This window comes from Oncorhynchus keta, chromosome 35 (assembly GCF_023373465.1).
Source record: "Oncorhynchus keta strain PuntledgeMale-10-30-2019 chromosome 35, Oket_V2, whole genome shotgun sequence".
NCBI lineage: Eukaryota > Metazoa > Chordata > Actinopteri > Salmoniformes > Salmonidae > Oncorhynchus > Oncorhynchus keta.
This window is the reverse complement of record NC_068455.1, coordinates 46,516,639-46,544,268: the sequence shown is the minus strand read 5'-3', so window position 1 is coordinate 46,544,268 and position 27,630 is coordinate 46,516,639. Positions and strand designations below refer to the sequence as shown.

Here is a 27,630-nt window from a genome sequence, read left to right as displayed (position 1 = left end):
TGCTACTGTGTAAAATCCTGCAATGGATGTTTGAATCGAGCTGTATAAGGGCTCGATTCAATCCATAGCGCTAAAGATCCGTGCTACAGCGCAATAAAAATGGGAAGGCAATGTTCCCACGTTAGCGGAGACTGAATTCACGGTAGTCTGAGTGAGTTAAGTCAAGTCTGGCAGCAGCAACCAATAGTCATTATATAGTAATTTATTCATTTTGGCAGATGTCATCTGAAGGGCAACATACAGAGGTTACCAGTCATAGTACAATACATCATAATTACAACATGTTACAGATGCAATTCAGTTGGTTTTTACAAGGAGCAACGGAGTTCAGATGAGTGGCTGCAAAGAAACAGAAAATTATGTGAACACAACCACTGGAGATGAGCAAAAGTGCAACATGTTACTTGAACCCTCTATCATAAGCATAAACCTTGTTATCAAATGTTTTCACTACAACGGCTTGTAAAAGCTTTATGAAAGAGTGTTCAAGTAAAGGATTAACAACATAGCCAGGCAAACAACTGACACATTGGCACTTCCTGGATACACTCAAATCAACTTCATCTTAGCTTAGCATAGACTAGCACACATGTCCATTTGAGACTTAAGTACATGAAAGTTGATTCGCACTGTACATTAAAATGAATTCATAATCACAATATTTTTGAATGTATAAAAGCAGACTGCATTGACAGTGTTGAGGCTATGCACATTTGAATGTAAATGTAGACATGGTTGATCCTCACAAAATATTAGCCATAGATTTTTCACAAGTGGACCACAAGCAATTTGTATTCAAACCTTTCACTCAGAATACTTTATATTCTACAGTAGTCTTTCTTAAAATAGAAAAGATAAATTATGCAAATGTATTAACATTGAGTACTTTAAAATAGCAGTTTAGGGGTAAAGACCTATTCAGCAATGTTAAATATAGTTGCTGGGTAAGGCAAAGAAAAAAGTTATGAATCAAGAAAAGGTTGTTGAAAAAAGCCCCCCCGGCAAAAATGCCAACATTTCCTATTTTGAAAACACACATTCAAATTAAATTAATCTCCAACTATGTGTCCATGGAAGTTGATGGAACACTAATTTCTGTCTTTCCATAAGAGGGCCATAATATATACATATCAAAAATCTCCAATGAGAAATGGAAGGTAAACTTGCCTGAATAAACGGTATAAAGCCCCATAGTATTGTGCCTCGAATAACATTCTTTATCTCTCTTTCTTTCTCCCCCTTCTCCCTCCATCTCTTCCTCTCTCTCAAACACACAAGCATATGCACACACAGATGAATGCCCCTTACTCACGCACCTTAAAGTTCAAAAATAGCCACCCACATGCAGTGCTTATGGCACCATTACACCCCCCCAACAATTCCCGTTCACTCCCACCCTCATACCATAGCAACATTCAACTAGATGAGTACATTTAGTTTCCAACTATCTGAAATACCATTCATTGGTCAATTTAATTCGACATTGGACAAAAATTCCTGCTTCTAAAAAAATGCCAAATAGCTAACCAATGACAAATGATTTTGGCTATGGTTGGGTATAAGAAGTGGGTCCATTTAATAATATACAGAGTTCCCAAAATAATAAATAAATGAGAAGGCAGGCAAACATCAACAAACACTTTCATCTTCTCCGGAATCCAGTGTACGATTCTCACAATATTCTTGTAAAATATAATTTCTGATATTGTGAATCAACTGCCAAGGCCAGAAATCCCAAAGGAAATGGATGAACTGCAATGATTTGACGGCCAAATAAGTTAATTAATGCTACAGTCAGTTACACATCTGGCAGATGTGTATTGTTCTCAGTTACCATGTTCTACATGTTTTTGATTGTGAAACACAAACTGTTTGTTGCCCGAATGACTTGTGATGAAAGGCTGCATTGACATCTACAGAGCCACGAATATAAGCGGTCGACTCGTGAAAACATTGCGGATAAATTAACTTGTTCAACCAGATGGAAACATTTCACCCTGTCCTGTTACAATAGCTGACAACTCATTCAGCCCGCTCTCTTCGGATAGTGTATCACTCCCTTCGTGGCTACATTTTAGCAGGTGTTGCAAAATGTCCATCGTTCCTGTTTTTCTAGCCAATGGTCTTTGAAGCTCTACAATGTGCTTTAAAGTAACTGCCCAGTGAAAATCTAACTTTTATATTCTGTTAATGTTGTTGACTCGTCCGATACTTGTATTTGTGGCCAAAGCATGAATTGGGGGGGGCACTTCAAAACTCTCTTCAAAAGGAGGAGGATGAGCTGGCCAATCAGTGGGCTACTAACCTGAATATTGTTTATGACTGGTATAAGTCCACACCATTCTGTTGTTGGGGTACGCGCACACCATTCCAACACAGAAAAGTTACTTTTTAACATACTCATTTAACCATTTTTGGAAGGAAACCTATTTCTCTCATATTGTAAGTAATTATAAGTCAAATTTTATAGAAATCTGGAAACACTGGGCAGTTACTTTAACACCCATTGGTATTTCCGCAACCATTTTAGAGGTTATTTAACTTTTTTTTTATTTTATTTTTTATTTAACTCCGCAACCATTGGCCAGGTAAAAATGGGTCAATCCGATCTGTGGATGAAACCAAGGCGTCGAGACGGGAGGGGGGGGGGTGTCGTAAGGCGGCGGGTACTGTCCTGACACAATGTTGCACTGTGTACCATCTAGTCTGGTTGTACGCCTGTCTGCCTATACACATGGTCTCTGAGGTGAGAGACAAAAATAAAGATGGAGGTTGGGCTAAAGCACCGTGGCATTGTGGCCCTCCATCCGGGGCAGCCTGGGGTCCTGCACCGTCCCCATGGTGACCAGCAGCGGACGGCTGTCCTCGGCTTTGGCCGTCGTCGAGCAGCTCAGCGACAGCTGGGTCCCCTCCACTCCTCTCTGGAGGGCCACGGGTGGCGGGGGAGGAGGAGACGGGGGGAGTATGGGGGTTGACAGGGTTAGTGTGGTGGTGGGTCGCCTCCAGGGGCAACCCTTGCTCCTGGTAGCCGTAGCCGATGTTCCCGCAGGGGAAGTGGCGAAGTCTGAAGAGGGGGACTGGGGGGAGGGTGGCAGAATCTAACAGGAGCGGGGTAGGGGCAGTGATATCCGAGAAGGTGGCCTGGGGTGGGGGCGGAGGGGGCAAGAGGGGCTTGCAGAGCCCCTGCTGTTGCTGCTGATGTTGGTGGTGCAGGAGCTGCATCTGCTGTTGTTGATGCTGTTGCTGCTGTGGATGGAAGGGATACGGTGGCTGGAACTGCTGCTGCTTGTGCTGCTGTTGCTGGAGACCCAGGGCCCCCGCAGCCTCGGCCACAGTCCGCCCCTGGTACTCCTGCCCCTCGCCCGGAACCCTCCCACCTCCAAGCCCCCCACCTCCACTGCCCATGTCTCCCTGCCTTTGCTGCTGCTGCTTCCTCTGCTGCTGCTGGAGGAACCAGGAGCCATAGGTAGGGTTCCACAGGTTGGTGGGCTTCCCATTGTGACCATCCTTATCCTTAGGGTAGCCCTGGGTGAAGGCCAGATTAATGTGGCCCCCCTCTGGGTTGGGCTGCTGGGTGGAGATGGGGGGAGGCGCCTTGAAGGTGGAGATGAAGGAGGTGGCTGTGATGGTGGTTGTGGTGAATGTCTGAGGGTGGGGGTAGAACTGGGGTTGTTGCGCCATCATCTGGGGCTTGACAGTTTCGGGGGGTTGGCTGGAAAGGAGGAGGGGCTGCTTGACTCTTCGTTTCTCCTCGTTGGAGTCAGGGGCAGAGGGTGGCGGTGCAGGGCCCTCCCCGTCGGGCATCTGAGTGGACACCTGCAGGGGAGAGGCCGTGAGATCCTCAGGGCGCATGGGCACCCGCTCCTCCGCTTCGGGGAGGGGCCCATATTCCACAGGCAATGTAACAGTCACCACATCGGGGTCCTGGAGAGGATAGGGGAGCATTAGACACTAACAATGGCAAACAACGCGCAATGACATCATGAACATTACCGTTGTCTGAATTTGTAGAAAATGACACTACACAAGTAGAGTTCAAAATGTCAATTCTAATGCAACCATGATTGACTTTATTTAAGTAGATGACAGAAACAATCCCAAAAGGAATAAAGCTTTTACACACACAGACAGACGGGTTATGAGCTGTATCACATTTTAAAATAGCCATACATAATAAAATAACCTCTTGGCAGTTAAACAGACATTTAATACTTGAGAGCACAGTTCCAGTGCAGATGGGTGTTGACTCTCGATGTTCACACTCCCTACCTGTAAGCAGTAGTCAATCCTCTCCAAGATGGTGGAGAAGTTGGGCCTGTCCTCCGGTTGATGCTGCCAACTCTGTGTCATTATTCGGTATCTGAAACACATACACACATCACACACACACGACCACAAGCACATTCAAAAACCATATTTCCCCCTTCGATGATAATCATTTGACAGACACAAGTGCCGCCTCCCCGTCATAATACCACTCGACTGATTTAATACAAATCATTCTGAATTAAGTGTAATATCCCGCTAGTTTGAGTGATCACCGTTGAAAAGTCAGTCGGGGTACAACGGAATCCTGGGGTACCCCCCAAGACAGTGCAAAATCAAGCTTGTTTCTGAATTAGATTTGACTTGCAATCATTACTCTTGTGTAATATTCTTTGGCAAAGTGACATGCCTATTGTGAGCCCTTTTCGTGACGCAGATTAATTGTAACACATGGGAACTGTGTTTATTTTTCAAGGAAAAAACGTGGTGATACAAAGGCTAAAACTGACAGCCGCGAGAGTTCAAAGGAGAATTGGACAATAAAAGTGGTTTGTCATGCATGGAGTCGGCGTGAAAGATCAGCGATGGGCGAGAATGTGATGCAAGCTTGAGAAGTTTTTGGTATTTTGTGTGTTTGTTCGCTTGTATCCATGTGTATATCTGCATTCTATGTGTGTGCATGAGTGAAAACAGTATACTGTGAGGTTGTGTGTGTAATCTGTATGTAACAGAGTAAGCTCCATCCCTATGTGAGTGACAGTTCAGACAGGGATGGAAGTTGACTGAGTGACAGTTCACTTTCAATCTCAAGAAAGTGCTTCACTAGCACACATCTGCTACATGTGTTTGGGTGGTATGTGATTGGACTTACACAGGCCCTGGGCAGTTTTTGGGAGGGTCCATCCTTCCCCCGCTGGTGACAAACTCCAACACTTCCTGGTTACTGCGACTGGGATAGGGCATATAGCCCAGAGAGAAGATCTCCCATAGCAAAACACCAAAGGACCTGAGAGAAGGAAAGAGAGGTAGGAGGAAGAAGGAAAGTGAGAGGGGGGGAGTGAGAGGTAGGTGAGGGAGCAAGAGAGGAATAATTTGTATTTAGTTTTTAGACGGGAGAGAGAATCATAAATCTTAAGGGTGATAAGGGCAAAGTGAGGGGTGAAGAAGGGAGCGAGGAAGCCTAGTGGTTAATTTAATTTTAATTACTGAGCTGACAAGGTAAAAATCTGTAAAAATCTGTAAAAATCTGTTGTTCTGCCCCTGAACAAGGCAGTTAACCCACTGTTCCTAGCCCGTCATTGTAAATAAGAATTTGTTCTTAACTGACTTGCCTAGTTAAATACAGGTTACATTAAAAATAAAAAAGGAGGACAGCAGATAGAGTAAAAGAGAGGAGGCTTTCAAAAGGTGAAAAAGAGAAAGTTCCATTGAAGGACGGAAAAAGGGAGGTAATGAGACGGAAGGGTGAAATGAATGGAGTGACATTCAAGAGAACTGAGACATCATTGAGAGTGAGTTACAATGGAACGTACCACGTGTCTGTTTTGGATGTGAATATCCCCTCCATGAAAGCTTCGGGAGGCATCCACTTCACAGGCAGCATGGCGCGCCCACCCTTTCTGTAGTAGCTCGCCCTGTGTGGAGACAAAACCGTTTACACACACAGGGGGATCTTGTTAGACACGCTGCATGACTTTATTGAAAGCACAGCAGGTAGAAAAAAGGATGAAAACAGAACAGAAAGAAAAAGAGGAAAATAAATGAAGACAGAGCCCCTAGTTTGACTCCTAGTTATTCTTAAACCTCTGAAGACGAGCCACTTCCATTCCAGTTGGAAGAACTTAAGTGTTTTATCTCGGAACACTCAAAAGTTGGATTCTCCACCGACTGTAGTATAAAAGGAACATGGGTGTTAATAACACTCGGTGGAGACTAATTATCCTGAATGCCTGAGACATGCCATTAAGTTATCCTGACAATCACCTCTCACTATTGTTACAGCCCCCCTCGCCCCATTATTGTAACATAGGGGTTGAACAATAGTTCTATATATCTACAATAGTTCTATCTAGTTCTTCACTCATCGTGGAATTCTATGACAACGGTAGAGTCGTCATGACTGTCGATGTGCGCCAAGCTCCAGGTTTAAACTGCTACGTGCTGTCTGAGTTCCATCATGATTCAAATAGGTTACATTACAATAGGTTACATGAACAACTACATGAATGTGACAGAGGAAAGAAAGGTAAAGTAATGGCATGGAATAATGCAAAATGTAGGCTACAAATTTAAGGAAACTAACACTAATGCTACAGTTATAAATGTATGTGGGTATTACCAAAGTTTGACTCTGATAGTGGCTAATATTTAAAACTTCTTAGGGCTAGGCCCCTTTTTTCCCCATTTCCTCCTGAATGACGTGCCCAAATTAAACTGACTGTTGCTCAGGCCCTAAAGCCAGGATATGCATATAATTGGTACCATTGGAAAGGAAACACGTTGAAGTTTGTAGAATTGTTAAAACAATGTAAGAGAATATAACACAATAGATATGGTAGGAGAAAATCCAAAGAAAAACCAAACAGTTTATTTTTATTTTTTAGAGACCATCCTCTAAGATGGTGCAGAAACAAGAGCTTAGTGTTGACCCAGCTACATGCCATAATCCAGAAAGTAGCAAACAACAGAACATGAGCAGAGACTCTCCGTTCAAAAGAAATTAACAGCAGCATGGTGGAAATGGAAAGCAAGCCCACTTCCAGTCACACACACACAACTTCCCTGGAGTCACAAGTGGCACCAGACCTCACCAAGTACCTCCTACGACGTGAGATGGTGAGTTCCGGACTCCTGAAGTTTGATGATCGCCCTGAAAATTATTGGGCATGGAAAGCATCCTTTCTCAATGCGACCAGAGACTTGAATTTATCAGCCAGGGAAGAGTTAGATCTAATTACCAAGTGGCTAGGGGCAGAGTCGTCTGAGCAAGCAAACAGAATTAGATTTGTCCATATTTTCAACGCAACAGCAGGGCTTAACATGGTCTGGCAACGACTAGAAGAGTGCTATGGTACACCCGAAGTGATCGAGAATGCACTGTTGAAGAAAATTTATGATTTTCCAAAACTGGCTAACAAAGACAATCACAAACTAAGAGAACTAGGTGACATTCTTCTCGAACTGGAGTGTGCTAAAGTAGAAGGGTACCTTCCAGGCCTTGCTTATCTGGACACATCTTGGGGGGTAAACCCTATTGTAGAGAAACTTCCATTCAGTTTACAAGAAAAATGGATAGCACAGGGATCCAAATATAAGGAGGACTATCGGGTAGCATTCCCACCATTCTCGTTCTTCTCGAGATTCATCAGGAACCAGGCGAAAATTAGAAATGACCCCAGCTTCACCCTCTACACCTCAACTAACCAGGTGTCCATGAAAAGTGAGAAACCTGCCAGGTACAGCAGCAAGACACCTGTGACTGTATACAAGACAGATGTGTCATCTGAGGCCTCAGACCACCAAACCAAAACCAGTAAGACAAAGGTTGAAAACCCTGACCGTCACTGCCCAATACATAACAAGCTTCATCCTCTTAAAAGGTGTCGTGGGTTTAGATACAAAACTCTAGATGAGCGCAAATCATATCTCAAAGACAATGGCATTTGTTTCCGATGTTGTGGGTCAACTCAGCACAGAGCTAAAGACTGTAAGGTTTCAATCAAGTGCTCTGAGTGCGACAGCGACAGGCATCTTGCTGCTCTGCATCCAGGCCCAGCCCCTACAAATACAGACACCGCTACAGCAGAGACAGAGCATGGAGGGGAGCAAGGTGACGATGCTCTTCTATCTGTCACCTCAAAGTGTACAGAGATCTGTGGTGAGGCAGTCAATCCAAGATCATGTTCAAAAATATGCCTAGTCAAAGCTTATCCGGCTGGGAAAAGAGAGAAAGCTGTCACAATGTATGTAGTGCTTGATGAACAGAGTAACAAATCTCTGGCCAAGACAGAGTTTTTCAGTCTCTTCAACATCAATGACAACTCTGCTCCATACACCATGAAGACGTGTTCTGGGGTAACAGAGACTTCAGGCAGGAGAGCCGTCAACTTCATGGTGGAGTCTATAGATGGACACATGCAGCTCACTCTCCCTACTCTGATAGAGTGTGATATGATGCCAGACGATAGGATGGAGATTCCCTCCCCCGACATTGCGTATCATTTTCCCCATCTGCAACCAGTTATGGACAGAATTCCAGCTGTGGACCCAGACGCTCCCATCCTCCTGCTCTTAGGACGAGACATCTTAAGGGTACACAAGGTACGAGAGCAAATCAATGGGCCCCACGACACTCCTTATGCACAGCGACTCGACCTCGGGTGGGTCATTGTGGGTGAGGTCTGTCTGGGAACGGCTCACCGACCAGCCAATGTTAACGTGTTCAGGACAAACATACTTCAAAATGGTCGCACATCCTATCTGAGCCCTTGCCCTGACATCATCCAGGTAAAAGAGAACTACAACAGCGTAGCTCAGAAATACATCTCTCCCTCTACAGTGCACTCGAGAGATCCAAGCACAACTGTGAACACAGACAGCCTGGGATGTTCCGTGTTCGACAAAACACAAGACGATGATAAACAAGCACCATCAGTGGAGGACAAAGACTTCTTGGACATTATGGACAAACAGGTTTTCCAGGATGATGGAAACAACTGGGTGGCTCCATTACCCTTTCGCCCCACTAGACGTCGCCTTCCTAATAACAGGGAGCAGGCCATGAACCGTCTCACATCACTTCGCAGGACTTTAGACAAAAAGCCTGACATGAAGCGTCATTTTATTGACTTCATGCAAAAGATGCTGGATTAACGACCAAGCCGAACCTTCACAGCCACTAGAGGGAGACAAAGAATGTTGGTATCTGCCCATATTTGGTGTTTACCATCCACAAAAGCCTGAACAAATACGAGTAGTATTTGACTCCAGTGCTAAGTGTCAAGGCGTGTCACTTAACGATGTTCTGCTCAGTGGTCCAGACTTAAACAACACACTCTTGGGTGTCCTAATGCCTTTCCGCAAGGATTGCATTGCACTAACAGCAGATGTGCATCAAATGTTTTACTGTTTTGGTGTACGTGAGGATCACAGAGATTACTTAAGGTTTCTCTGGTATGAAGAAAACAACCCAGATAGAAACATAACTGAGTACAGGATGAAAGTCCATGTATTTGGGAACAGCCCTTCACCAGCCGTAGCCATCTACTGCATGAGACGAGCAGCGCTACAGGGTGAGAAGGAACACGGATCAGAACCCAAGCAATATGTAGTGAGGAACTTCTACGTCGCTGATGGTCTGACATCAGTAGCTACTACAGAAGAAGCTGTCAACATTCTAAGAAAAACACAAGCAATGTTGGCGGAGTCCAACATGAAACTACACAAGATAGCATCCAATAGCAAAACAGTTATGGAAGCCTTCCCCTATGGAGGACCGTGCGAAAGACTTAAAAGATCTGGACCTAGGAGTGGATCTACTCCCCTTTCAACGGAGTCTGGGACTTTCTTGGAACCTGGAAACAGACAGCTTCTCATTCCAGGTGTCCCACAATGAGAAGCATTTTACGCGGAGAGGCATCCTGTCCACAGTGAATAGTCTTTATGACCCCCTTGGGTTCGTGGCTCCAATAACAATGCAAGGTAAAGCCTTAATCAGAGAACTCTCTTCTAATCAGAGTGAGTGGGATGCCCCTCTTCCCACAGAAAAATAAGAGGAATGGAAAATGTGGAAGGAATCTTTGATGGAGTTGGAACATATGAATATACAGCGGACCTACATCCCAGTCTCCTTGTCTACCACTCAAAGAAGAGAGCTACACATCTTCTCGGATGCCTCTACAGTAGCCATAGGAGCGGTAGCCTACCTGAGAATTATTGACTCGGAAGATCAATGCCATGTTGGATTTGTCATGGGGAAATCAAAATTGGCCCCTCGTCCAGCCTACACTATCCCACGTCTAGAACTGTGTGCGGCTTTGCTAGCTGTTGAGATGTATGAAATGATCAAAGACGAAATTGACATTGATATACATGCAGTCAAGTTCTACACAGACAGTAAGATAGTTCTCGGTTATATCCACAATGTCACCAAAAGATTCTATGTTTATGTTGCCAATAGGATAACTCGCATCAGGAAGTCAACCTATCCAGATCAGTGGTGCTATATAAACACTGACAGCAATCCAGCAGACCATGCAACCAGGCCCATACTTGCTGCGCTCTTAAAACACACTAGTTGGTTCTCAGGTCCACCGTTCCTGACCCAAACAAACTAGAGTAAGCCTGAGAACATCAATTTTGACCTTGTAGAGCCTCACACAGATGCAGAGATTCGACCAGACGTCACTGTCTTTGCCTCTAAAGTTTCTGGAGCTCAACTCGGCTCTCATCGCTTTGAGAGGTTCTCAAGCTGGAAAGCTCTCAATCGAGCCACAGCACGACTCATTCATGTTGCAAGATCCTTCCATGAAGGTGCAGACAACACCAGCTGCAGAGGCTGGCATGACTGTAATAAACCATGCGGTACAAGTGAGTTGTCACAAGCCAAAACAGCAATCATTCACTGTGTGCAACATGAAGCCTTCAGAGAGGAATTCAAAAGCATTGAAAAAGGAAAACAGTGGAAGCAAGTCCAGTGTCTCGCTGACACCTTTTGGAAAAGGTGGAGACAGGAGTACCTGACAACGCTGCAGAGACGCAGAAAATGGACAGCAGAAAAGCCAAATGTAAAAGTGGAAGATGTTGTCTTATTGAAAGACAGTCAGGCACACAGAAATGACTGGCCAGTCTGGCTTGTGGTAAAAACCTTTCCCAGTACTGACAAAAAGGTTAGGAAAGTAGAACTAAAAATTGTCAAGCAAGGAGCTGCTAAGGTGTTTCTGTGACCAATCTCAGAGGTTGTTGTTCTTCTTTCTGAAGCATCCTAGAGACAAAAGATAAAAATAGAAAGGACATTATTTGTTTCTTGATATGTTTTATTTCATAGTGGTACAATTTAATTATACCAGGCGGGGAGTGTGCTGCCATCCTGTTAGAAGGTAACAGATTATTTTATTACAATGGTTAAATTGGATTTTCATTGTGTTCAATGGTGTTATTTGCCCCCTAGTGGCGCTTTCTGGTACTTAGAGAGACGATGTAAACGGGAAGTACAGAATTTGTTTTGCACGCATAGAGCAGCTACAAACAACGCTACGTTGCAGGTCTTTCAATGTAGTTATTTCTTGTCACGCTTCAGCCTTGGAAAAATATTTGTTTGTAAGTTCGATTCAAGCATTTAGCTAATGATAATAATCTTGTTATTGATAGTTGCTTACATATCAATGTTGGTTGCATTTACTCACAAATTGTAATGCCTTTAATGTATGTAGTTAGCTGTATTACTTTGCTCATGCGTCATGCAAACGAATTGTAAAATATACAATACTGTAGTTTTGTTACTGTTTCTAGTGTAATATGCTTTGTTATTCTACATAGATGGTTATACATTATTAGAGTAATGAAAGGAGCCAATTACCATATGGTTAACAATTAGCTATATGGTTTCGTTTGCTAAGTCAAATGACACCGCTGGTTCTGCTCACACTGCCCTACCCTGTGCTCTGACCTCTTTCTCCCCTCTCTCTCCAGATGAAATCTCGCGTCTTGTGACGGCCGGCCGCCCAACAACCTGCCCGCTTGACCCTATCCCCTCCTCTCTTCTCCAGACCATTTCCGGAGACCTTCTCCCTTACCTCACCTCGCTCATCAACTCATCCCTGACCGCTGGCTACGTCCCTTCCGTCTTCAAGAGAGCGAGAGTTGCACCCCTTCTGAAAAAACCTACACTCGATCCCTCCGATGTCAACAACTACAGACCAGTATCCCTTCTTTCTTTTCTCTCCAAAACTCTTGAACGTGCCGTCCTTGGCCAGCTCTACCGCTATCTCTCTCAGAATGACCTTCTTGATCCAAATCAGTCAGGTTTCAAGACTAGTCATTCAACTGAGACTGCTCTTCTCTGCATCACGGAGGCGCTCCACACTGCTAAAGCTAACTCTCTCTCCTCTGCTCTCATCCTTCTAGACCTATCGGCTGCCTTCGATACTGTGAACCATCAGATCCTCCTCTCCACCCTCTCCGAGTTGGGCATCTCCGGCGCGGCCCACGCTTGGATTGCTTGGATCGCTTGGATTGCGTCCTACCTGACAGGTCGCTCCTACCAGGTGGCGTGGCGAGAATCTGTCTCCTCACCACGAGCCCTCACCACTGGTGTCCCCCAAGGCTCTGTTCTAGGCCCTCTCCTATTCTCGCTATACACCAAGTCACTTGGCTCTGTCATAACCTCACATGGTCTCTCCTATCATTGCTATGCAGACGACACACAATTAATCTTCTCCTTTCCCCCTTCTGATGACCAGGTGGCGAATCGCATCTCTGCATGTCTGGCAGACATATCCGTGTGGATGACGGATCACCACCTCAAGCTGAACCTCGGCAAGACGGAGCTGCTCTTCCTCCCGGGAAGGACTGCCCGTTCCATGATCTCGCCATCACGGTTGACAACTCCATTGTGTCCTCCTCCCAGAGCGCTAAGAACCTTGGCGTGATCCTGGACAACACCCTGTCGTTCTCAACTAACATCAAGGCGGTGGCCCGTTCCTGTAGGTTCATGCTCTACAACATCCGCAGAGTACGACCCTGCCTCACACAGGAAGCGGCGCAGGTCCTAATCCAGGCACTTGTCGTCTCCCGTCTGGATTACTGCAACTCGCTGTTGGCTGGGCTCCCTGCCTGTGCCATTAAACCCCTACAACTCATCCAGAACGCCGCAGCCCGTCTGGTGTTCAACCTTCCCAAGTTCTCTCACGTCACCCCGCTCCTCCGCTCTCTCCACTGGCTTCCAGTTGAAGCTCGCATCCGCTACAAGACCATGGTGCTTGCCTACGGAGCTGTGAGGGGAACGGCACCTCAGTACCTCCAGGCTCTGATCAGGCCCTACACCCAAACAAGGGCACTGCGTTCATCCACCTCTGGCCTGCTCGCCTCCCTACCACTGAGGAAGTACAGTTCCCGCTCAGCCCAGTCAAAACTGTTCGCTGCTCTGGCCCCCCAATGGTGGAACAAACTCCCTCACGACGCCAGGACAGCAGAGTCAATCACCACCTTCCGGAGACACCTGAAACCCCACCTCTTTAAGGAATACCTAGGATAGGATAAGTAATCCTTCTCACCCCCCCCCCCCTAAAAGATTTAGATGCACTATTGTAAAGTGGCTGTTCCACTGGATGTCATAAGGTGAATGCACCAATTTGTAAGTCGCTCTGGATAAGAGCGTCTGCTAAATGACTTAAATGTAAAAATGTAAATGTAATGTTTGGCATCATGCCAGATGCATGGTACCTTAGCGCGTGCTTTGTATTTATGCAACTTCAAATGTTTAATCTACAGCTACAGTATGTCGGTGTGAATTGAACACTAAAGTATATTCTTTTCTGTATTTTGCAGTTTCACAACATAAACGTTTTCAATATATTCATTAACCTGTTCAGGATACCACGGTTTACTGCCCCTTCTGGAGGATTTGGGTACCCATATAAAACATGATACATTTTTGTCAAAAGTTGCTAATATATGCAAATAAAAAATATTATCGAATAGAAAACACTCTAAAGCTTTTAAAACCGTTTAAATTATGTCTCTATGTATAGCAGAACTCTCAAAATCTGCATTTTCCCAAAATATCTCTTCTCATCTGAAAAGTTGGGTCACCTTTGACCTCATCGCAAACACCCTTTCCAAACAGTCACAGCACCCGGAAGAGTCTCCACGTGTTCAGCGTGATCTCAGCTTTCAATGGGACTTCTCATTGTGAGAATCGCCTGCTCGAGAGTTTGAGCACGCGGTAAGCTCTCAGTCACTCAAAAAAACCTGTGCGCAATGGTCAAGTCCTCTCTCTTTTCCAAGATCGATTGAACAGTGCTTGTGTTTCTGTTTGTTCTCAAAATTGCTGTACACCTTTATAACATGTTAAAGCTTGATTATGAAGTTAGTTTGACAAGTTTACTCGACATATTATATATTCTTTCGAAGTTTTGGTGCGCAACCACTTCAATTTTGACTACATTTTACCAAAATCAGGCTATTTTGAGAGCCGAAAGACGCAGACTTGAAAACTGAATGCTAATTTGGTGAGTATAATCCCTTACAGGTCGTTTGATGGAAGAATAACAAAGGTAAGGGAATATTTAATGTATTCATTTTGGGTTTCTGTCGACTCCAAGATAGAGGAGTCATTATGCTACTGTGGGAGCGCCGACTCCATATTATAGTCTAGTGAACGCAAAATGTAACGTTAAAATTAAATGTAACAATGCAATTGCATTTAGAAGAAGTGTATCTTGCTATACATATGTAAAACATGCATATTTAGTCAAAGTTTATGATGTGTATTCCTTGTTAGCTGACGTTATTTGCCGGGGCTATCGTCATTTCTCAGGACATTTGGGTAGCATTTTTTGAACGATGCATCATTGTAAACAGAGATTTATGGATATATATAGCATATTATTGAAAAAAAATGAATGTACTGTGTAACATGTTATATTACTGTCATCTGATGAAGATTTCAAAAGGTTAGTGAAATGATTTTTCTTTTAATCCTGCGTTTGTTGATTGCATATTTTTTCCTACTTGGCTATGCTAATGAGCTATGTCTGCGGTGGTGGTTTGACATAAATATGTGCTATGTTTTCGCCGTAAAACATTTTAGAAATCTGACTTGCTGGCTAGATAAACAACTTGTTTATCTTTCATTTGAGCTATTTTACTTGTTAATGTGTGGAGGTTAAATATTTTTAGGAATATTTTTGCGCATTGTGCGTTATGGTAATGAGCTTGAGCTGTAGTCACGCTACCAGCAGAGGAATAAAACTCCCGAGCTGGTTAAATAAAAGTCACGCCTTGGGAGTTTTATTGAAGACTTAGTTGTTAGCTATCTGTCTAGTTTTGCATGGGAACACAACTCAAGGGCAGAATACTGACATTTCACATTCTTAAAATAAAGTAGCGATCCTAACTGACCTAAGGCAGGTAATTTTTACTCTGATTAAATTTCAGGAATTGTGAAAATGTATTTGGCTAAGGTGTATGTAAACTTCCGACTTCAACTGAAGATTATATAAGTGGTTAGGCATTTTCAACACACAATTGTTTCTTTTTAAGACTAGAAAAGAAGTAGTCAATTTCGACTCAACCCTCAGTCATGAAAGACTATCATGCATGTTGCTTTGTTTTGAGCCAAGTGTAGTCTTTCTTTGCTGACCTTATTACTGGACAGTAATCAAGATGCGACAAGATCAAAGCCTGAACAACTAGTACAGTTGATCTTTGTGTAAAAAAAAAATCAGAATATTTTTTTAATAACAGACATACATCTCAATTCAATTCAATTCAAGGGCTTTATTGGCATGGGAAACATGTGTTAACATTGCCAAAGGATCTCTCCATCTTCACAACAACTTTGTCAATATGACTTTACCATGATAACTGACCATCCAATGTTACTCCTATGAGTTCAGTTTCTTCAACTATAATCAACTGCAGTTTAGGTTTAGGTCTAGAATACTTTGAACCAAATACAGTGCTTTGGGTTTTAGATGTATTTAAGACCAGTTTATTGCAAATTACCCATTCTGACACTGACTGTAACTCCTTGCTTAGAGTCTCAGTGCCTGTAGGTGCTGATGTGTAGACTGTGCAATCATCAGCATAAAGTCATTTTCTCTTCTTGTAAGACAAGTGGCAAATAATTTGTAAAATAAAGAAGTGTAACACCCCAAGGCAGCGGCCCTGAGGGATGCCGCACTGTACATAGCTGATGTTAGAGAAGTTTCCATTGAAGAATTCTCTGAGTTTTATTGGATAAGTAACTCTCCAAGTGTGTGATGGCAAGTTCGTTTTTTCAATAACAAATCATGATCAATAACATCAAGTTAATAACATCTAGTTCATTTTATCTTTGTTTTCATTTCAACAATTTACAATATGTGAGGTGCTAGATGCCTTGCTTAAGATTGATGTAAAAGAAAATCAGCTGGAGCTGATATGCTTGATCCATTTTTGCTGCAGCTCTCTGCCCCTCTGATTGTTGAATCATTAATCCATATTTTTTACCTGAAAATTATATCTGGTTTGGATGGCGGCCCATGTACTCCCCCTTAACAAAGGTGGTGACACTTGTGACCTAAATAATTAAAACCCTAGTTTAGCTAGACTTCTTGTCTAGCTAAACTATTAGAAGCCTTGATTTATCAGGTAAGATCTTTCTTATCTTTGAAATGTATCCTAAATGTACATCAGTCGGGTTTTAGACCAGCACTATCTCTGCTGCATCCCTAGTTATAAATTATGTTATTAACTGTGTGGATAAAAGGCTGCATTGTGCTGCTCATCTTCATTGACCTGTTAAAGGCTTTCAATACTATTGATGACTCACTGCTAATTCAGAGGCATTCCTCAATTGGCCGAGAGCAGGCTACATATAACTGGTTTAAACATGACTTGACAGATAGAACTCGAAGCATATCTACGAATGGTGTTAAATCAGTTTTCTTGGATATTACGAAAGTTGTCCCGCATGGGTCGCTTCTGGGTCTTTGTTAACTGTTTTCATTAACAATATCGACTTATCTGTAAAAAATATATATAAATAAGTACAGTACCTGCACTTGTATGCCGTTGACACTGTTGTGTATGCTATTGCCGCCACGGTTGGCCAGGCTCTATCTGAACTACAGTCTGCCTTCATTGTATTACAGAAAAACTTTGTTGACCTGAAATTAGTACTGCATGCAGGTTAAACTAAGCATATATTGTTCTCTAGAGCGCATAAAAAGCTGTCTTTAATTAGCATATTGATGAGTTAGAAGCTGAGAATAAAAATTTGGCTTCTTCAATAGAAATAGAAGTGCCTCTCGCTAAATAGTAGAAAGCAGATTATTCAGTCAATGTTCCTATTGGTCCTAAACTATGACTGAAATTCACTTCATTAAAGCCGTCAGATACAGTTTATCATAGCGCACTGGGCTTTATTACGGGCAACAATTTTAGCATTCATCATTGCAATCTCTACCAGAAAGTTGGTTGGCACTCTTTGATGTCACGTCGGTTGATACATGTCTATGTTTTCAGTTATAAAGCCCTCTAGCTAAACGTCCCACTGTACCAAACATCCTTACTAAACATTAGACATACGAGTTACCACATCTGGTCTGTGGCCTGAATGCAAAGCACTATGTCTGGAGAAAACCAGCCACAGCTCATCGCCCATCTAACACCATCCCTACTGTGAAGCATGGTGGTGTCAGCATCATAATATGGGGATATTTTTCAGCTACAGGGACTGGGACACTGGTAAAGATAGAGGGAACAATGAATGGAGAAAAATACAGACCAATCCTTAATGAGAACCTGCTTCAGAGTGCAAACGACTTTAGACTGGGGCGAAGTTTTGGGACAGTCCCACTCTTTACATATTTTGTCATGTTTGGATAAAGGTGAAATGTAAATGAGAGAGTGCTGAAATAGCAGTAGGCCAGACTCGACCCATGCTTGCAGCAGTATATTGTACATGTGCTCGAGAGGCAGTAACCCAGACAGCCAGACCACAAAATTATACCTTCATAGTAGCTGGGTTTAAAGAGTGTGTGTGATGGCAGTACCTGTAAATGTCCCTGGCCATTCCAAAGTCCCCTATCTTGGCCACTCTCCCCTGTCCTTTGGTGGTCAGCAGGCAGTTCCGAGCTGCAATGTCCCTGCAAAGTAACAAGACAAGAAGAACCTTACAGAGGTGAGTGTGTGTGTGTTCAAATCACATTTTATTGGTCACATACACATATTTAGCAGATATTATTGCAAATGTAGCAAAATGCTTGTGTTCCTAGGCTCCAACAGTGCAGTAGTATCTAACAATACACACAAATCTCAAAGTAAAAGAATGGAAAAGAACGAAAAATATAAGTGTTAGGATGAACAATGTCGGAGTGTCATTGACTAGAATACAGTAGAATACAGTATATACATATGAAATTAGTAAAACAGTATGTAAACATTATTAAATTGACTAGTGTTCCACTATATAAGTGAACAGTAGAGCAGCAGTCTCTAAGGTGCAGGGTTGAGTAACCGGGTGGTAGCCGGCTAGTGACAGTTTCTAACTTCAGGGCAGGGTACTGGGTGGAGGCCGGCTAGTGATGGCTATTTAACAGTCTGGTGGCCTTGAGATAGAAGCTGTTTTTCAGTGTCTCGGTCCCAGCTTTAATGCAACTGTACTGACCTCGCCATCTGTATGATAGCGGGTTGAACAGGCCGTGGCTCAAGTGGTTGATGTCCTTGATGATCTTGTTGGCCTTCCTGTGACATTGGGTACTGTAGGTGTCCTGGAAGGCAGGCAGTGTGCTGCCAGTGATGCGTTGGGCAAACCACACTACCCTCAGGAGAGCCCTCCGGTTGCTGGCGGTGCAGTTGTCAAACCAGGCGGTGATATAGTGCGACAGGATGCTCTCAATTGTGCATCTGTAATAGTTTGTGAGGTTCTTAGGGGCCAAACTGTATTTGCACCTTCTTCACCACACTGTCTGTGTGGGTAGACCATTTCAGATTTTCAGTGATGTGTACGCTGAGGGACTTGAATCTTTTCACCTTCTCCCCTGCGGTTCTGTCGAGGTGAATCTAATATGGTGCCAGAGGAGGAGCCGGAGGAGATGGCTGCCGTATTACGACTTCCTAACCAATTGTGCTATTGTGTGTGTTTTTTCCAGTATTTGTAACTTATTTTGTACATAATGTTTCTGCCACTATCTCTTATGGGGTGGCAGGTAGCCTAGTAGTTAGAGCATTGGGCCAGTAACCTAAAGGTTGCTAGATCGAATCCCCGAGCTGACAAGGTAAAAATCTGTCGTTCTGCCCCTGAACAAGGCAGTTAACCCACTGTTCCTAGGCCGTTATTGTCATTAAGAATTTGTTCTTAACTGACTTGCCTAGTTAAATAAAAGTTAAACATTTTTTTAAAGGAGGACAGCAGATAGAGTAAATTATTGTAAATATGTTTTTCTCCTTTTTTCTTTAAAGGGGTGGATCAGCTTTAATATTGGGGATAGATTGTGGCTTCCATCAATGCAACTGTCTCCATAATTTCTAATCCCCCATATATTTATATGCTGGCACTATGCTGGTACTAAGACCGCACTCAAAAAGCTGTATAAGGCCATAAGCAAACAAGAAAACGCTCATCCAGAGGCGGCGCTCCTATTGGCCAGGGACTTTAATGCAGGGAAACTTAAATCCGTTTTACCTCATTTCTACCAGCATGTTAAATGTGCATCCAGAGGGGAAAAAAAACTCTAGACCACCTTTATTCCACACACAGATACGCATACAAAGCTCTCCCTCGCCCTCTATTTGGCAAATGTGACCATAATTATATTCTGCTGATACCTGCATACAAGCAAAAACTAAAGCAGGAAGCACCAGTGACTCGGTCAATAAAGAAGTGTCAGATGACACAGAAGCTAAACTACAGGACTGTTTTGCTAGCAGAGACTGAAATATGTTCCGGGATTCTTCTGATGACATTGAGGAGTACACAGCATCCGTCACTGGCTTCATCAATAAGTGCATCGATGACGATGTCCTCACAGTGACCGTACATACATATCCCAACCAGAAGCCATGGATTACAAGTAAAATCCGCACTGAGCTAAAGGGTAAAACTGCTGCTTTCAAGGAGCGGGACCTTAACCCGAATGCTTATAAGAAATCCCGCTATGCCCTCCGATGAACCATCAAACATGCAAAGCATCAATAGAGGACTATGATCGAATTGTACTACACCGGCTCTGACACTCGTCGGATGTGGCAAGGCTTGCAAACTATTACAGACTACAAAGGGAAGCACAGCCGAGAGCTGCCCAGTTATACGAGCCTACCAGACGAGCTAAATTACTTCTATGCTCGATTTGAAGCTAGCAACACTGAAGCATGAGAGCATCAGCTGTTCCGGACGACTGTGTGATCACACTCTCCGTAGCCGATGTAAGTAAGACCTTTAAACAGGTCAACATTCACAATTCCGCAGGGCCAGATGGATTACCAGGACGTGTACTCCGAGCATGTGCTGACCAACTGGCAAGTGTCTTCACTGACATTTTCAACCCTTCCCTAACTGAGTCTGCAATACCAACATGTTTTAAGCAGACCACCATAGTCCCTGTGCCCAAGATCACTAAGGTAACCTGCCTAAATGACAACCGGCCTGTAGCACTCACGTCTATAGCCATGAAGTGCTTTGAAAGGCAGGTCATGGCTCACATTGACACCATTATCCAAGAAACCCTAAACCCCCCCCAATTTGCATACCGCCCCAACAGATCCACAGATGATGCAATCTCTATTGTGATTGTCTCCACCCCCTCCAGGTGTCACTCATTTCCCCCACGGCGCTGGGTTTATCTTTGTGGAGAAGAAGGAAAAGACCCTGCGTCCGTGCATTGACTACCGGGGTCTTAATGATTTAACGATCAAGAATCGTTATCCCCTACCCCTCCTCTCCTCGGCCTTCGAACCACTCCAGGGAGCCACCATTTTTCCAAACTGGACCTTCGGAATGCCTACCACCTGGTTTGGATTTGCGAAGGAGATGAGTGGAAGACAGCCTTTAATACAGCCAGTGGACATTATGAGTACCAGGTCATGCCGTTTGGACTCACCAACGCCCCCGGTGTTTTTCAGGCTCTAGTAAACGATGTGCTCCGGGACATGCTAAACCGTTTCATGGTTGTTTACCTTGACAACATCCTGTTTTTTCCCGGTCTGCCCAATAACACGTTCTTCATGATAGACGAGTCGTTCAGCATCTCCTGGAGAACCAATTGTTTGTGAAGGCCGAGAAATGTGAGTTTCACCACTCAACAATCTCCTATCTAGGATATGTCATCGCTGATGGAAATGGATCAGGAAAAAGTGAAAGCGATGGTGGAGTGGCCTCAGCCTACGTCCAGGGTGCAGTTGCAACGTTTCCCGGGGTTTGCTAATTTCTACCGCCGTTTCATTCGGGGCTACAGAACTTCAGCGACCCCCCTCTCGGCACTCACCTCTCCCGAATTACCGCTCACATGGTCTCCAGCGGTTGACAAAGCCTTTGTGGACCTGAAACATCGGTTCACCACAGCACCCATCCTCGTCCATCCGGATCCATCCCGTCAATTTGTGGTAGAGGTTGATGCTTGTGATGTTGGAGTGGGGGCCATCCTGTCCGGCAGAGAGGAACTATGACGTTGGCAACAGAGAACTCCTGGCTGTCAAGTTGGAGCTGGAGGAGTGGAGGCATTGGCTGGAAAGAACAGCACTTCCTGGTCTGGACCGACTGTAAAAATGTGGAATATCTCAGTACAGCCAAGCTCCTTAACTCCAGGCAGGCCCGGTGGGCTTTATTGTTCACCAGTTTCAACTTCACCATTTCCTACTGCCCAGGGTCCAAAAATGTGAAGCCGGACGCCCTCTCCTGCATATACAGTTCCTCTGCCTCCTCTGCCACACCCTCGGAAACCATTCTCACTACCTTATGCCTTGCCCCTTCATTGGATTGAAACCTTGGTTCGCAAGGCCCAACGTTCCCAGCCGGAAGCTGAAGGGGGCCCGGCTAACCGGTTATTTGTTCGTAACTCTATCCGGTCCCGGGTTCTGGAATGGGCTCATTCCTCAAGGCTGACCTGTCATCCAGGTTCCCGTCGTACCCTAGCCTTCATCCGACAATGTTTCTGGTGGCCCACAGTGATTCCTGACATTTCTGCATTCATCACCTCATGCTCAGAACAAGACTCCACAGCAAGCTCCTTCGGGCCTCCTTAAACCACTACCTGTCCCTCATCGTCCCTGGTCCATATATCTCTCTGGACTTTGTCACTGTGCTCCCTCCGTCTGATGGCAACACTGTTATTCTGATGGTAGTGTATCGATTCTCCAAGGCCGCCCATTTCATCCCTATCCCCAAACTAACCTCAGCCAAGGAGACGACCCAGCTTATGGTGCAGCACATCTTCCCGATCCATGGACGTGGTCTCCGACCGGGATCCTCAGTTCTCGTCTCAGTTCTGGAAGGCAATCTGCACCCTTATTGGATCGTTGGCCAGCCTGTCCTCCAGATTTCATCCCCAATCCAACGGCCAGTCGGAGCTAGTAAATCAGGACCTAGAAACCACCCTGAGATGCCTGGTCTCAACCAACCCCACTACCTGGAGCCGATAACTGGTCTGGGTGGAGTATGCCTGGAACACCCTTCCCTGTTCGGCCACAGGACTCTCTCCTTTTGAGTGCTCTTTGGGGTATCAACCTCCAGTCTTCCCGGAACAAGAGCAGGAGGTCAGCGTACCCTCGGCCCAGTTGTTTGTCTGCTGCTGTCGACGTACCTGGAGAAGAGCTCAGGCGGCAATTCTCAAGACCAACTCCAGGTATCGTCGACAAGCGGATCGTCGTTGGACCCCTGCTCTCCGCTACCGCATAGGGTATTGCTTTCCACTCGGGACCTGCCCCTTCAGTTGGAGTCCCGCAAACTGGCCCCCGTTGCATTAGTCCTTTTCCCATCCACGTACCCTCCTTATTCACCCTACCTTATGTCTAGGATTAAGCCTGTGTCTCACAGTCCTTTGTCTTCTGTTTCTAAGCTCATCCCTCCCCCCTGGGTCATCGATGGCCAGCAAGAGTATACGGTGTGAGGCCTCCTGAGGGTTCGACCACGGGGCAGGGTTTTGGGAGGGTTATGGTTATTTAATTTTTCTGGCACCACTCCGTCAGGGACCTCACCTCCTTACCGGTTGGCTGTCTTCTAATTGTTGGTAATCAAGCCTACTACTGTTGTGTTGACTGCGAACTTGATGATTGACTGCGTGGCCACGCAGTCATGGGTGAACAGGGAGTACAGGAGGGGTCTGAGCATGCACGCTTGTGGGGCCCCTGTGTTGAGGATCAGCATAGCGGAGGTATTGTTCCCTACCTTCACCACATGGGGGTGGCCCGTCAGCAAGTCCAGGACCCAGTTGCATAGGTCAGGGTTCAGACCCAGGGCACAAGCTTAATGATGAGCTTGGAGGGTACTATAGTGTTGAAGGCTGAGCTTTAGTCAATAAGCAACATTCTTAGATTGCTATTCCTCTTGTCCAGATAGGGCAATGTGCAGGGTGACTGTGACTTTTTGTGAACGGGTGGTGTACCTAATAAACTGGCCGGTGAGTGCATGTGGACACCCATATGTTGTTGTAGTTTGAGAAAGTGTTTGCAACTGTTTGAGAGGGTGTGAATGTGGGGTCTGTGTCTTTGTGTGTTTGTTTGTGTGTGCGTGCGCACGTATGTGTGCTGGTATGTATAAGTGGGTAAGTGGGTAAAATGAGTTTGTGTGTGAGAAAGAGTATGTGTCTGACACTGCATATTATGCTGGTTTGACTATATGTGAACACTATGTGCACTATAAATACACAATAGTATGTGGACACCCATTCTAATTAATGGATTTGGATATTTCAGCCAGGTATATAAAATTGAGCACCCACCCATGCAATCTCCATAGACAAACATTAGCTGTAGAATGGCCTTACTGAAGAGCTCAGTGACTTTCAACATGGCACCGTCATAGGATGCCACCTTTCCAACAAGTCAGTTCGTCAAATTTCTGCCCTGCTGTTATGGCAGCAAATGGGGGACCAACTCTGTATTAAAGCCCATGATTTTGGAATGAGATGTTCGACAAGCAGGTGTCCACATACTTTTGGTCTTGTAGTGTAAGTCCATGTATGTTTTTCTACCATAGAAGGCCTACCGGTGTATAAACTGGTTCTCCTCCAGGTATTGGCATCCCTGTGCGATATCTCTGGCCACGTTGAGCAGGTCCACCATGGAGAGACTAGAGGGGTGCTCCTATAGAGACATACCAGACAGAGAGGGAGAGATCATACGCATACATACAGAGAGACATATACAGAGACACAAACAGGTGGGCAGACAGACAGACGGATGTACTGAAGAGCAGAGCAGCCAAACACTTTTGTTCTTCTGTTAGCTTTCAGACTGAAATATTTTAATCTACTCAATAAAGTACCCCTATACTCAAAAAAAAAAGGCTATTGAGGGGTTCTTTGTCAGTGGTGACCCTGCTGAAGAAAACAGCATACATTTCAAACTGGTCCATGCTGGTCTATTTTTTATTTTTTATTTATTTCACCTTTATTTGACCAGGTAGGCTTGTTGAGAAAAAGTTTGCATTTACAACTGCGACCTGGCCAAGATAAAGCAGTTTGACACATACCACAACACAGAGTTCCACATGGAATAAACAAACATACAGTCAATAATACAGTGGAAAAAAAGTATACAGTCGTGGCCAAAAACAAGCATTTCATAAGTGTCAAATGCTTTTACTGACAATTACATGAAGTTGATGCAAAGAGTCAATATTTGCAGTGTTGACCCTTCTTTTTCAAGACCTCTGCAGTCCGTTCTGGCATGCTGTCAATGAACTTCTGGGCCACATCATGACGGATGGCAGCCCATTCTTGCATAATCAATGCTTGAAGTTTATCAGAAATTGTAGGTTTTTGTTTGTCCACCCGCCTCTTGAGGATTGACCACAAGTTCTCAATGGGATTAAGGTCTGGGGAGTTTCCTGGCCACGGACGCAAAATATCGATGTTTTGTTCCCCGAGCCACTTCGTTATCACTTTTGCCTTATGGCAAGGTGCTCCATCATGCTGGAAAAGGCATTGTTCGTCACCAAACAGTTCCTGGATGGTTGGGAGAAGTTGCTCTCGGAGGATGTGTTGGTACCATTCTTTATTCATGGCTGCATTCGTAGGCACAATTGTGAGTGAGCCCACTCCCTTGGCTGAGAAGCAACCCCACACATGAATGGTGTCAGGATGCTTTACTGTTGGCATTATACAGGACTGATGGTAGCGCTCACCTTGTCTTCTCCGGACAAGCTTTTTTCCGGATGCCCCAAACAATCGGAAAGGGGATTCATCAGAGAAAATGACTTTACCCCAGTCCTCAGCAGTCCAATCCCTGTACCTTTTGCAGAATGTCAGTCTGTCCCTGATGTTTTTCTTGTAGAGAAGTGGCTTCTTTGCTGCCCTTCTTGACACCAGGCCATCCTCCAAAAGTCTTCGCCTCACTGTGTGTGCAGATGCAATCACACCTGCCTGCTGCCATTCCTGAGCAAGCTCTGTACTGGTGATGCCCCGATACCGCAGCTGAATCAACTTTAGGAGACGGTCCTGGAGCTTGCTGGACTTTCTTGGGCTCCCTGAAGCCTTCTTCACAACAATTGAACTGCTCTCCTTGAAGTTCTTGATGATCCGATAAATAGTTGATTTAGGTGCAATCTTACTGGCAGTCAGATCCTTGCCTGTCAAGCCCTTTTTGTGCAAAGCAATAATGATGGCACGTGTTCATGTGCAGGTAACCATGGTTGACAGAGGAAGAACAATGGTTCCAATTATTATTCGATCTCAATCAGCATGACAGAGTGATCTCCAGCCTTGTCCTCATCAACACTCACACCTGTGTTAATGAGAGAATCACTGACATGTCAGCTGGTCCTTTTGTGGCAGGGCTGAAATGCAGTGTAAATGTTTTTGGGGGATTCAGTACATTTGCATGTCAAAGAGGGACTTTGCAATTAATTGCATGTCATCTGATCACTCTTCAAAACTTTCTAGAGTTGTGAAAATGAATATTTGTATCATTCTCAAAACTTTTGGCCACGACTGTAGTGTGGAAGTCTTTCAATCTAAATATTTTAAATTGGACCTATTCCAACAGATAGGGAAATCATAAATCAGACATGATGATTACAGCAAAGTAACCCAACTTTGCAAAACACATTTTCAACACTGTTATTTTTGGAAAAGGTAGCTAACGTTTAAACACTTATCGAGAGACCTGAAAAGTTAAACATAGCGCTGTCACTGACTGACCAAGAAAGGTCAGTGAAACCATTTAGGTACTACTTGTACAAAGTGAGACTTCAGTGGAGAGATTAAATCTGTGATCAGTTTAACCATCCTACCATGCTCTCTACTGCTGGTGCCCCGATCCCGCAGCTAAATCAACTTTGCGCTTGCTGGACTTTCTTGGGCACCCTCAAGCCTTCTTCACAACAATTGAACCGCTCTCCTTGAATTTCTTGATGATCCGATAAATGGTTCATTTAGGTGAAATCGTACTGGCAGCAATGGATTGCAATTCATCTGATCACTCTTCATAACATTCTGGAGTATATGCAAATTGCAAACATAACAAACTGAGGCAGCAGACTTTGTGAAAATTAATATTTGTTTAATTCTCAAAAATTCTAGCCACGACTGTATATACAGTGTGTGCAAATGAGGTAAGGCAATACAATAGGCCATAGTGGCGAGGTGATAACGATATAGCAATTAAACAATGGAGTCATAGATGTGCAGAAGATGAATGCGCAAGTAGAGATACTGGGGTGCAAAGGAGCAAAATAAAAAAATAAAAATACAGTATGGAGATGAAGTAGTTAGATGGGCTGCTCTGACAGCTGGTGCTTGAAGTTAGTGAGGAAGAAAAGAGTCTCGGGCTTCAGCGATTTTTGCAATTCGTTCCAGTCATTGGCAGCAGAGAACTGGAAGGAAAGGCGACCAAAGTAAGTGTTGGTTTTGGGGATGACCAGTGAAATATACCTGCTGGAGCGCGTGCTACGGGTGGGTGTTGCCTTGGTGACCAGTGAACTGAGATAAGGTTGGGCTTTACCTAGCAAAGACTCATAGATGACCTGGAGCCAGTGGGTTTGGCAACGAATATGTAGTGTGGGTCAGCCAACAAGAGCATACAGGTCGCAGTGGTGGGTAATATATGGGGCTTTGGTGACAAAACGGATGGCACTGTGATAGACTACATCCAGTTTGCTGAGTAGATTGTTGGGGGCTATTTTGTAAATGACATTGCTGAAGTCAAGGATCGGTAGGATAGTCAGTTTTACGAGGGCGGCATGAGTGAAGGAGGCTTTGTTGCAGAATAGGAAGCTGCAGGGGGTGCTGAGATGTTTGCCGGGGTAGGGGTAGCCAGATGGAAAGCATGGCCAGCAGTGGAAAAATGCTTATTGAAATGATCGATTATCATAGATTTAGGGGTGGTGACAGTGTTTCCTATCCTCAGTGCAGTGGGCAGCTGAGAGGAGGTGCTCTTATTCTCCATGGACTTTACAGTGTCCCAGAACTTTTTTGAATTAGTGCTACAGGAAGCAAATTTCTG

General features: G+C 44.5%; 1 protein-coding gene across 3 annotated transcripts in view; it reads right to left on the bottom strand.

Moving 5' to 3' along the window:
• Positions 1–186: 186 nt before the first annotated feature.
• LOC118368557 (ALK tyrosine kinase receptor-like) overlaps positions 187–27,630 on the bottom strand; it is a 45,728-nt gene continuing 18,284 nt past the window's right edge. For all 3 annotated transcript variants that reach the window (XM_035752750.2, XM_035752751.2, XM_052497084.1), the window contains 6 exons: positions 24,173–24,270; positions 18,027–18,119; positions 5,799–5,900; positions 5,138–5,272; positions 4,270–4,360; positions 187–3,924 (listed from right to left, as the gene is read on the bottom strand). In XM_035752750.2, the coding sequence (XP_035608643.2) occupies positions 2,566–3,924; positions 4,270–4,360; positions 5,138–5,272; positions 5,799–5,900; positions 18,027–18,119; positions 24,173–24,270 (1,878 nt within the window). In that variant the 3' untranslated portion in view covers positions 187–2,565. The remainder of the gene's footprint in view (positions 3,925–4,269; positions 4,361–5,137; positions 5,273–5,798; positions 5,901–18,026; positions 18,120–24,172; positions 24,271–27,630) is intronic.